Source organism: Passer domesticus, chromosome 4 (assembly GCF_036417665.1).
Source record: "Passer domesticus isolate bPasDom1 chromosome 4, bPasDom1.hap1, whole genome shotgun sequence".
NCBI classification, from domain to species: Eukaryota; Metazoa; Chordata; class Aves; order Passeriformes; family Passeridae; genus Passer; species Passer domesticus.
The window spans coordinates 74650762-74663137 of NC_087477.1; the positions used below are offsets into that span (position 1 = coordinate 74650762).

At 39.5% G+C, this 12376-nt stretch overlaps 1 protein-coding gene across 5 annotated transcripts in view; it reads right to left on the reverse strand.

The window, feature by feature from the left end:
- RGS12 (regulator of G protein signaling 12) overlaps positions 1–12376 on the reverse strand; it is an 84865-nt gene that overhangs the window by 67140 nt on the left and 5349 nt on the right. For all 5 annotated transcript variants that reach the window (XM_064418806.1, XM_064418799.1, XM_064418802.1 and 2 more), the window contains exon 2: positions 10036–11982. In XM_064418806.1, the coding sequence (XP_064274876.1) occupies positions 10036–11892 (1857 nt within the window). In that variant the 5' untranslated portion in view covers positions 11893–11982. The remainder of the gene's footprint in view (positions 1–10035; positions 11983–12376) is intronic.

Sequence of the window (12376 nt, forward strand, 5' to 3'; positions counted from 1 at the left end):
AGTCTTTGTGCCTCTCTGCAGTTATTGCCTGGATATTACTAATAGATTTTCTCTCCTCTGGTACCAGTTCTAAAGCTGAAAGTGCAGGAAGGGGTTAGCAAGGAAGGAGACAGGCAGCTATTGGAGCACAAGAGACTCAGGAAGGGGGGAATTTTTGTTAGGAGTTCTGGCATCCCTGACAACAAATAAATACAGTGAGCTGGCAGCAGGAATCCAGAAAGGGGAGAAAAGGAGAAAGAAAAACTGTGAGGCTTTAGGCCAGCTTCCAACAAATTTACAACTTTTCATGGAAAACACATTATAGTTTGTGATCTTGAGAGGAAACTAAATTTAAGTTTAGGAAACTAAAAGGGACTGAGTCTGATGAGACAGAGGTTTTGCCTGGTCTGTGGAAGAGCAGCAAGAAGGAAAGATAAAATATAAGGGAAGCTATTCAAAAATGTTTAAAAAGCACTAACAAGCCTGATCTACATTTCTAGAACTATGCTTTCAAAACTGTTTTACAACAAAAGTTAATCTCACGAGATTTGAGCGAAATAGTTTTAAAAGTTTAAATGTTTGATTTAAAAAAGTATAAGAAATCAATGAAATGTGATGAACAAAGTTCTAGGAGCCTTAAGACAAATCATCATTACCAGTGTGCATTAATTTTCATAGAAAATGTTTCCCCTCCAGTTCAGGTGGAACAAGTACACTATCCTATGTCCTGGCCATTTAAGAGAATACCAAAGGAGAATGCACATGCTGGAATGGTCACACAGACCTGCTTGCCTCAATTTAAAGAGCTCAACAGAATTTGGTATGCTCTATGTGTCACTGAACTTAATCATACGGACTATAAAATCACCAAATTTTAATGTGTCCTATTTCCCCCTATTGAAGTTTTAAAAACTCCCACTGTTTTTTTAGGTTTGATTCTGTGATTTTATGTGGTGAAGTGCATAACAGTTTGGAGCTCAGATACACTGACCATATAATTTGAAACTTCTATGGATATTCAAAATTTACCAAATTTAATCCTGGCTGTTGAGCCCCTCAGCAGAAGGGTCAATCTGGACTGGCAGTTTTTCTTTATAAAGAACGTAGTTTTAAGACTTCAGGAAGAAAGGTCCTGATTTAGAGCTTTCTGAAAAGGGATGGGAAACAGGGATGCCACAGTAATGCCAATAAAGCACACAAAATCACAAAAAGAGTGAAAGGATCACAGAAAAAAAAATTAAAAGTAGCTAATGCAAATATTATTCTGCCATCAATATTAGTCTCAAATCCTGATCTGGCTTATGTGGCTTTGTGCTCCTCTCTTGTCCACTCCAACCCTCAGCATCCACTCCCCTGACTGAGCCCCCTCTGGAGCAGAGCAGGTCCTGACCCTTCGTCCCTCATGCCACCTGCCAGCACCACGTGTCCCCAGCCAAAATTACACTGAAACTCACAGTTCCTGTAAAAGGAGGGCCTGAGAACAGGAGAGACTGAAATAATAGATGTGTTGGGTAAGGTAAAGTATGTTTTCTTATGTTCTGAAAGACATAAAGGAATCTGGAGGGAGCTGGGAACACAGCTGGCTGTCACCCCATCCCCTGGGCTGTCCCAGGAAGCAGCAAGTGCTGGGTACAGGTGTCTGTGCTGAGAGAGCCTCCAGGTGTGTCAGTGCTGACAGAGAGGGCTCCAGGTGTGTCAGTGCTGACAGAGAGGGCTCCAGGTGTGTGTTTGAGCTGACAGAGAGGGCTCCAGGTGTGTCTGCACTGACAGAGAGGGCTCCAGGTGTGTCTGAGCTGACAGAGAGGGCTCCAGGTGTGTCTGAGCTGACAGAGAGGGCTCCAGGTGTGTCTGAGCTGACAGAGAGGGCTCCAGGTGTGTGTTTGAGCTGACAGAGAGGGCTCCAGGTGTGTCTGCACTGACAGAGAGGGCTCCAGGTGTGTCTGAGCTGACAGAGAGGGCTCCAGGTGTGTCTGAGCTGACAGAGAGGGCTCCAGGTGTGTCTGCACTGACAGAGAGGGCTCCAGGTGTGTCTGTGCTGAGAGAGAGGGCTCCAGGTGTGTCTGAGCTGACAGAGAGGGCTCCAGGTGTGTCTGCACTGACAGAGAGGGCTCCAGGTGTGTCTGCACTGACAGAGAGGGCTCCAGGTGTGTCAGTGCTGACAGAGAGGGCTCCAGGTGTGTCTGAGCTGACAGAGAGGGCTCCAGGTGTGTCTGAGCTGACAGAGAGGGCTCCAGATGTGTCTGAGCTGACAGAGAGGGCTCCAGGTGTGTCTGAGCTGACAGAGAGGGCTCCAGGTGTGTCTGCACTGACAGAGAGGGCTCCAGGTGTGTCTGTGCTGAGAGAGAGGGCTCCAGGTGTGTCTGAGCTGACAGAGAGGGCTCCAGGTGTGTCTGAGCTGACAGAGAGGGCTCCAGGTGTGTCAGTGCTGACAGAGAGGGCTCCAGGTGTGTCTGAGCTGACAGAGAGGGCTCCAGGTGTGTCTGCACTGACAGAGAGGGCTCCAGGTGTGTGTCAGTGCTGACAGAGAGGGCTCCAGGTGTGTCTGAGCTGACAGAGAGGGCTCCAGGTGTGTCTGCACTGACAGAGAGGGCTCCAGGTGTGTCTGCACTGACAGAGAGGGCTCCAGGTGTGTCAGTGCTGACAGAGAGGGCTCCAGCTGTGTCAGTGCTGACAGAGAGGGCTCCAGGTGTGTCAGTGCTGACAGAGAGGGCTCCAGGTGTGTCAGTGCTGACAGAGAGGGCTCCAGGTGTGTGTTTGAGCTGACAGAGAGGGTTCCAGGTGTGTCTGAGCTGACAGAGAGGGCTCCAGGTGTGTCTGCACTGACAGAGAGGGCTCCAGGTGTGTCTGAGCTGACAGAGAGGGCTCCAGATGCTGTGGACAAAACCAGAATGAAGGGACACCCTTCAGGCTGCCCACTTTTGTCATCATCACGGAGGGACAGCACCTCCCAAAACCCAGTTAGATAACAGAGGGTTAATTAAAAAAGGTCTATCATCATTCAGACTTTAATGTCAGCTTTTCTGCAAGCCTTATTACACTGCAATTCCCAGATTTTTTTTTGTTTTGGGTTTTTTAGGTTTTTTTTGTTGTTGTTTTTTTGCTTTGTTTTCTTTTGTTTTGGTTTTTATTTTTTTGGTTAAGATACACTAGGATGACAAAGAATCCAAATGCTACATTCACCAGTGCTGACCAACAGATTTGATGACTTTTAAGAATACTTCTTTACTGATTAGATGATGACACATTTCACTCCCTTCCACCCATTACAATGGCATTTTAAATGCCAGTTTGGCCCATAATACAATGAAGAATGCTGCAAAATTTCATATAAGATCTCTACGGATTCCAGGAAGACACAGAAAAGAGATTGTCCTGATATGAACATCCAAGTAAATGAAATTTAATGCTTGTCTTCTGTACTAAGGATATTAGGCATCTACACTTCATACCATCCTAATCCCTTGTCAAGCAAAATACAACAAAACAACACCAAACCTACAAATATTGGTGTCATTTATGCATATGAAAAAGATCATTTTCTCAGTATAACTAGATAAAAGTATCTTCTGTACGTTGGAAGTCTGGTAGTTGGAATTTGCAGAGGCATAGAAAGGCCTGACTACACTAGGGGAAAATGTGAAGAAAAGTACAAAAAAAGGACATAACAACTAGTTTCAAATCATCTTGAACATTAAGTAGGCATTAGCTGGGAAGATTAGTTCAGTAGAGCCAAATAATCAGTAACACTCAAAACTCTGACCAGGAATCATCATAAAAGGAAAAAAAAAAAAAAAAAAACAACCAAGAAATAAGCCTTATGAATACATTGTCCACACATTTTTAAAACTGCTTATAACTCTGGTAACCCATCTCAAAAATAATATTACAGCAACAATTATAGTACAATTATGAAAAAACTTTTGGAAAGAATAAGACTTAAGCTGACTTCTGATTGAAAAGTAAGGGGTTGGTGATTAAGGTTTAAAACAAAAATAATATCACTAAGAGAAAGTAGAGAGAAGGATTATTAGTATTTCTCAGGACAAATATTAGCAGGTATGAAATGAAACTATTCAGAAAATACAATTATATGGTGTTTTCTTTCCACACAATTAAACTGCAGAATATGTAAGTCAAGTGATATCAGGAATGCCAAAAGTACACGTTCATATAGGTTTTACCAATTCCATATTTATTTTTGTTAATTAAAGATCTTTATTCCATACAGCCCTATTTCTTGTTCAGTGAAAAACTGGTATTTTACAACTCCTGTGCTCCTCTAAATCTTCTCAGCTGCAAGAACTCAGATCTTTCTTAGTACAGACAATAACTTTATAATCTCCCATCTCAAAGCTTTTATGTTTAAAACATAAATATTAAGCCATTTTTCATTATTGCAATTCATTCTGTGCTGAATTTTTTTCCTATGCCATTTTCTTTCTACTACACAAACTTGAAATGAGGACATTTCACAAAAGTCAGCATTGCTCCACAGACATTTACTGTCCAGATTTTATCTAATTTTTTTTTCAAAGAAACATAGCCAGCATTATTTGGGCTTTTTCACACTTTGAAGATCCTAGAACCATTGTAAAAATAATTTTAGAATATTACAATTAATATGAAAAGGCTGCATGTAATTACTAAATATTTAATTGCTTTTCATTTTCTCCAAGCAAAAATCAGAGGACCTAATTCCCATAGATGCCTCTTTGCAGATTAATTCACACTAGCACATTCTCAGATCTAGCTTGGTGTTTGGGATTTTCCTTGTGTTCTCTTTAAGGTATATAGGTAGATCTCAAATCAGATCAAAGCCTATAAATCCAAAAGTTAACATTATATTGTACTGCATAAGAATAGCAATCCAGCTGCCATTAATTCTGCTTTAAAAACAGCTGTGGTGGAACAATTTGAGCTAGTGAGCAAACAGAATTCTAAAGGAAAGAGAAAAAAACATGTAATTATACAACAAAAAAACAAATATGAGAACCACAAAGCTTTGCCAACATTGTCTCTGCATCTAAAATATCTGCTTTGCAGTCAGTTCACCATCCAGTTACCAACAGCAAGAAATTGCAATTCTTGGATCTGAAGCAAATTACAGATTTTCACCACCAAAAAAAAAAAAAAAGATCATTTTTAACTTGGACAGCATATCTTTTTCAGTAACACTTGCTTTGGAAGCAATGACAACTCTAAAGTAGTTACAGTTAAACATCTGAACAAAAACAAGGAATAATAACAGTTGCCCATGAACTAGATTAGCAGGGACAGATGCCTATAGTACTGCTTGCCTATCATCTCTCTTCTGCATTTTAACAATATTTTCAGGAGCTGAAATTATGAATGTTATCAAGCAGTTGATATATTTTACTGTTAAAAAATACACATATGCAATACTATTGTCCAGTGAGTCCCATGAAATAAGATTTTCTATTTTGTCTTCTAAGATCTACAAACAGGATCCAACTACAAATTCACTTTTCATCAGCACAAACAATAATGTGATCAAGACAGAAGTATAACAAGTGTGAAACAGTAAGATTTCTAAATTTCTAAAAAAGTAAAGGATTTCTAAAAGCCAATACCCAAAACTTTAAAGAGCTTTTTAATTACATTTCAATAGATTTGTCATATTCACTTGGAATAAACCTAGGACCCAAATGTTATTTATCAGGCTCAAATTGTAAAACCTCTTTTGATCCTCAATATTGTACTCACTGTCACACTATTAAAACAGAGTTTCCTTTTGTAAAAAGAGAATGGTGAGAGGTCAGTGCCTACGATTCTGTCCTTATGGAGAGAGAACTCAAAGACTAAACTGACTGTTATGAAGCTTTCCAGTGGAAAAGGGAGTATTTTCTCAGTAAAACTTAATTTAAAACAGTAATGGGTAGACATATTTTTGGCCAGGCACTAGCCTGAAAACAGAGAGGGAGGGTTGAACAAAATCAAACGTATTTATATTAATTTAGTCTAGAGGGAAAGGAATGCTTCCCTGTTCAGCAATTTCTCAATTCCCTTGCCAATTCTAACATCCCCTGATGTTTTCACATTGCTTAGGGTGCTTTTCATTTGTGTCACAGGATCAAGTAGGTAAGTGACTGGAACTTAGTGGGATGCTAAAGAAGGTGGAAAGAGCAATGCAGCAGCAAAGGCAGGACAGTGCAACTGGAATTGCAAACAAAAAAATCAGGAATTATTCCATTCCCACTGAAACTACAGCCAGGCTCCTCATGTTGGTCTCACACACCTCACCAGAGCATACACCCCTACCCAGCATCAATCTTAGAGCAATTTAAAAGCTTCTTGTCACCAGAAATCTTCCTTAGCTGTTCTCAGATTGAAATGCACCTTGCCTTCCATGATTTGCCTTTTCAGCAACATCATCAGACCTCTCCCTGCTTATTTCCATCTAACACCTACAGAAGTACAGGGATGCCACCAAAAAATTCTCATTAGAAAATTGATTGTCTCATCTTCAGTAGAAATTCTCATTGTCTCATTTCTTCAGTAGGAATCTCTTCACGAGACACTTTCAAGAAACCCCAGAAATGTGAAGTTCAGTACAGGGAATAATATGAGAGGTGCACAGAGCCAGAGATAACTTCTGGTAGGTCTCAGTCAAAAGAGGTGGACTAGAATCAAAATCTCCCTGATTTAGTTCTCCTCTTGCCATTCACAGAAACCTTTTTAAAAGGTTTTAGAAAAAAAAAACAAATATACAGCAATTGTGAAAGCATGTGTTCAGTAATTTGGGAGTAATTCATAATTACAACATTTTAAAGAAAGCAAGAAACCTCATGCTATCCACTAACAACAGAATTAGCCATTTTTAACTATTATCTACGATTCACATTTATATTGAATTTTAAAATGTCTTATAGCAGCATAAAGAAAATTAATATTTTTAAAGTAGGTTTGCCAATTATCACAAAATTAATCACAATTCTAGTCTGTGAGCTGAAAACATCATCACTAAAGGGAAAACAAAGCTCAAAGAATGTGTTTACCTGCTTGTAACCTGAGGTCTGAAATGCCATATCTATTCCTACTCACAAGAAGCACTTTGCAGGCTCAGTTCTGAAAGTGCAATTTTAAATAGATATGTTCACTTACACTTTCTCACATCTGCTCTTGCGTGCTGTACAATTCACAAATGTTTTGTAAGTGCAGCTATAAAATCTGGAAGCAGTTTATGCCCATCTTACCCCCCACTAGCACTGTACAGTACAGCATATTTTTTGGAATTACACACTGTGATCATCGCTGTTTATCTGCACAGCATTCCTGCTAGAGCAGAACTGCATCCAGGAGCTCATGTGTGATGAAAATCCCAAGGAAGAGAGTGTTTCATATGGAAGCACAGAGTCCACCACAAGAATCTCCACCTTTGGTAACCTTTTCTCCCTCTAGTGGCTTCTACATTCCCACTCTTAGGATGTTTTACCTTCGGTATTGATGTAAAAAACAAAAGCAATTAAAGTGCTGTTCTGCCAGATGAAGACTTAGACTCAGCCACCAGGCTGTAAAAATATGAATGTAATCCTATGTGGCCAATTCAGGCACTTTATTCTTGACTGGAATGAGTCTGAGCAAGCTGTGTGAAATAAGTCCTCACCACTTAAAAAGGTCACAAGCAGCTGAGAACATGTAATTTTCTAGAATACAGGAGCTAACCCACCTGAATAATGGTTTGGAATGGGCAGTTTTACCTTGTCCCTTCATACAAAGTAACAAGAAAGTCAGAATTTCTCTCTTATGAAAATGAACTAGGGCTCTAAGATGCAAATACAGATTTTCCCTATTTCTGCAGCACCTGAAGTACAGAGGTATGATCATCAGTAAAAACATCCTCTGATTATTTACATGAAAGATTTAAGATGAGAACATTGTACAACTTCATCTCTGTGAATTACTCCAAATAATCTTTATGAGCTTTCCTCATCAGTTTCAACAGCCTTCAATAATACTGAAAAATGAAATTAAAATGCAAAAGAGGGTCTGTAGCTTTAATGAAGAGATTAAATGCTAAAGCCATGTAGGAACATTTTAAATGTGTCTTGCAAACAAATTTGTCATTAATCAAAGAACAGAATGCCTATTTTATTATCAGATAGACTTAAAAGGGAAGAAAGGGAAGATTGACATACTTTTATGTTTATGGTTTATGATGATCTGGGTGATAGAGTAGGTGAAATATTATTACTCTTTAGCCAGCTGTAGAGCATCTTTCATCTCAAAGTGTAAGATTTTCTATGAGATTTTAATTAGTATAATCTTGATTTCCATGAAATAAGTGTTTCTGAAAAATATCTAATCCATATTACAGTCATGGACAACACTGCAGACACAAATTTATTACAGAGACCCTGAAGGAGTTTCAGCAGCATCCAATGCAGCACTTGGGACCAACATCCACCATGCACCTGCACCAGGTGCTGCACATAAAGAGGCCTTTCCTTGGTCCATCAGCAAAGACTTCAGGGCAGCAGATAGAATTGAGTCTTAAGTGGTTTGGGTGGGCAGTGTTTACAAATTTAGTGTTTCTGTTTGGCTTTTGAAAGTGTGAATCGCCTTGTATTTAAGAACACTTGAAATTTAATTTTATTGGAAATTAAAGCTCTGGAAAACATTGCTGCCTGTAGCAGTGTTTACCTTAACAATACACTAGTGTATAGCTATTATACATACTAGTTTATTTCTTTTTATTTTCAGCACAAAAAGCATAAAATAGAATGCACACAAAAGTTGCTTGCTTTACAGTGCAGGAAAGCAATAAAACATATTTTGTCTTTCCATACCAAACCCAAAATGTTCTGAAGTTCTGCAGCCTAATCCCCAGAAAGGTTTTCTTTTCTAACATTATGAAACAACTAATGAACCTCTACTGTCATCCACTTGACCAGTGGTTGTAGATTTTTAATCAGGTGAGAAAAAAACCACATTTTTTTCAAAACAGATTTGGATAGCAAGATGGACATCTGAAACAATAACACAAGCAATACACAAAACTTTCACGTACAGTATTTTGTATGCTTTTTGTGCTGAAAATAAAAACAAACAAACTAGTATATATAATAGTTATACACTGGTGTATTGTTAAGGTGAACACTAATATCAGCCTGGAATGACAAAGCTTCCTGAAGGCTAATTTGGAGTATAAGATTCTGTCTTTCCCTGGAGTCAGCAAACATTTCAGATACAAAACTGCTACTGATCCTTTCAGTATCAGAACAATGGCCTCCACTTTACCAGAATTCCACTTATCAACAACAGACTCCCCTGAGATTAGCTCCCTTAACAGCAAAAAGTGTGTGTCACAAAGGGTATGTAATCATCCTGAACACTCTTCCCACACCTTTTTTTGTTTTTTAAGTCTCCTTGTTTTGTCTAATAGTAGACAAAACAAGAAGAAACAGTAATTTGGAATAAATTTTGAATTACAGTCTTGCTGGCAGAATGTTAGATTTGTGAGCTACCACTACCAGTTTTTTATGTCCGTTTTTAATGCTACTTGTATTGAGAGGTTTGCTGGAGTGAAGTTTGGAATAAAACAATTAAAAGTGTATAATCCAGGTTTTCAACCGATTATTAGACCACGTCTCTATAAAAATAGATGGCACCAAAATAACAACATTTGCAAGCCAGCCTTCTACAAAAAGGAACCAGACTAAAGATGCAGACTGTTTCCATTCTTTTGCAGCTGAAGGTCAGAAGAAATTGAAGTTGCTAAAATGTCAAGCCTCCTTTTCATTTCAGTGCCACTGAAACATTTGGAAACAATGAAGAGACAAGAAGAAAAGTGAGAAAGCCCTAACAGACAACACTTCCAGCAGAAGTACAATTCCAGAGCTGCACTCAATTAAAGAGGAATATGAAATGCCTCTGCAGACGAGAGCAGAATGTATTATTTTTTTCATCTGAAATTTTGTAAATCATATAATACACCTTTAAATTTTAATATGCAAATATTACTGTGTAAAAGTACCATAGGCAGGTGGGTTTGGGGGCTTTTGATACAGTTAAGAACCAACACCAGCATGTTCTTACCTTTTTATCTTCTTTAGATTTCCTGATACTGTGCGGAGGGCCAAATTTGTTCTGAATGCAGAACATCTTCTTGGACCATTCACTTTTGTGAGATTTTAGCTGTGGCTGACCAAAGCTGCCCTCGACTCTGTATCTGTCAGCTGGAATCTTACTCATTGGGGGGGGAAGGGTCCCACAGTTCACACTGGACCAGCCGTCTGTGGAGTCTGTGTACGACTCCTGGTCGCTGGCATTCCCATGCTGCCACTCCTGTAAAACGTGCACAGGCAGCCACCTCTGACTGCCCAGGCCTGCAGCATTTTTCTTGGATGGGGGTACTGAATTTCGGGAGGAAACCAATGGAACTTCAATACGAGCAGAAGGGCTCAAGTGTTTGCTTACATTTTGGGACTTCTCATTTGGAATTACTTCTAAAGGGATGTTCCCCTCCTGCTCATGACAGAAGCCATTCCAATGGGAGGCAGGCTGATTTTGTCCCCTTCCTACTGGATTTTCCCATATGCTGCTAGGAATGTGTTTACTTGGATTGGTCCCTAAATCAACCACCAGAACTCTATTATTCTTTTCTTCCTGGTTGAAATTTCCAATCCCGCTATCACTGTTACTGCTGGTACTATTATTCTGATGAGCATCTGCATCACCATCGAGGAAAGCCCTGGCACGCATTCCCTCTATCAGCTCCCCCATATCCCTATACAGGACAGAAATAAACTGCAGGACAGGTAGAGATGATGTTGGAAACTCCAGACAGCCATTGGTATCTGGATCCGCTGTACACTCCAGTCCAAAACGTCTTGCTATACCCTGGTGAATTTTATGATGAAATAATTCAGGATCCACCATAAAAACATGGCAAGATGTCCTCAGGACCCCTTCATCTTCATGAGCCAAGCTTGCATCATCATTTGTCTGCATTGTAACTAGTCCAAAGAATCTTCTATCATCTGGGCAAACAGCACTGAATGCCAGTTTCTCTGCAGGATATTCTGCCACAACACCTGATTTGTCACTGCAGAGCTGAATACAGTCATGCATTATCTTCATCATCACCAGGGAATGGATTTTTTGCTCTGCCCTCAGGCGTCTCATGCACCCACGAATGGCCTGCAAACTCTCTGTTTCCAAATTTGCAGTTGTTGAAGGAAGTTCGATGGAGCCTAAGTAACCTACAATCATGGCAACATTCAAAATGCTTGCGTCTAACCCAAAGTCTTCTGCACTCTCCAGTCCAATTCTAAAAACTGAATCATCATTCAGAACTTTGGCTATTTCTTCCTTTGACAGTAGGTTTGGATTGCTTGCACTTTCATTGCCAGTTTCAAATTTCATAGCAGCAGAAACTGAAAATGATCTTTGTTTTGGTGCAGAATTATCTGAGTTACCAGCACACAGAGCAGGATTCTCAAAGATCATATTGAAAATGCCACCAGACTGCATTTCTTCGACAACTTTCTCTGCTCTGTTTATACCCAGAGCTTTAGAGTCAGGTTTGGGTTTCAACCACCCCTTACCATCATAAAAACCAACTTCTTCATCACTTGAACATGAATCCATATGGCTAATCCCTTCAGCAATGACCATGTGCAGAACTCCAGAACATTTCCCTATAAGTTTCACTACATCTTCATGTGAGGCTTTTTTCACATTGATTTCATTCACTGCAAATATCTGATCTCCTGCTTTAAGTCCAACATAATCTGCAGGGCTTCCTTTCATCACACAACTAAGAACACAAGGAGCTTGTCCAGAAAGGGTAAAGCCATAACCTGCTCTGCCTCGAGCAACTTCCACGCTTCTTATCCGTGGAGGGGCGTGCACGTTGAGCCGGCGTTTGACCGTTTCTCCTGGTCTGTACATTTTGGATTTTTTTTTTCCTAAAATAGGAAAACTTTTATTTAGTCCAGTTTTTTGTCATGTTTCAAGAGTATCGCTCCATCTGATGAAGATCTAAAGAAAGAAAGAAAGAAAAGACATTTTAATTCTTATCATATTTCAGGGTTTTTAGCACCAAGTATTCCTTTTACTGTTGAGAAAAAATTGCTAGTGAACTCTACAAAAACTATTGCCAGAGAATAGTTTGAAAAGAACAGGTACCACAGTGTTAATTTTAGTGATAAGAAAGGAGTTGCAAATGTAAATAAAGTACCTGTCCAAGATGACAACATGACAGAATGGCAAAGAACAAGATCCAAGTCTTTTGATGTTCAGTCAGTGTTTTTTAAACTAAGCATGTTATGTGTTCCCTAATTCCCCCACATTGCCTACTATTCAGTTACCTTCTGGCTTACTGCACTATTATTACTACCACTGCATTTTACAGCATAGAGAAAATCCTTATTTA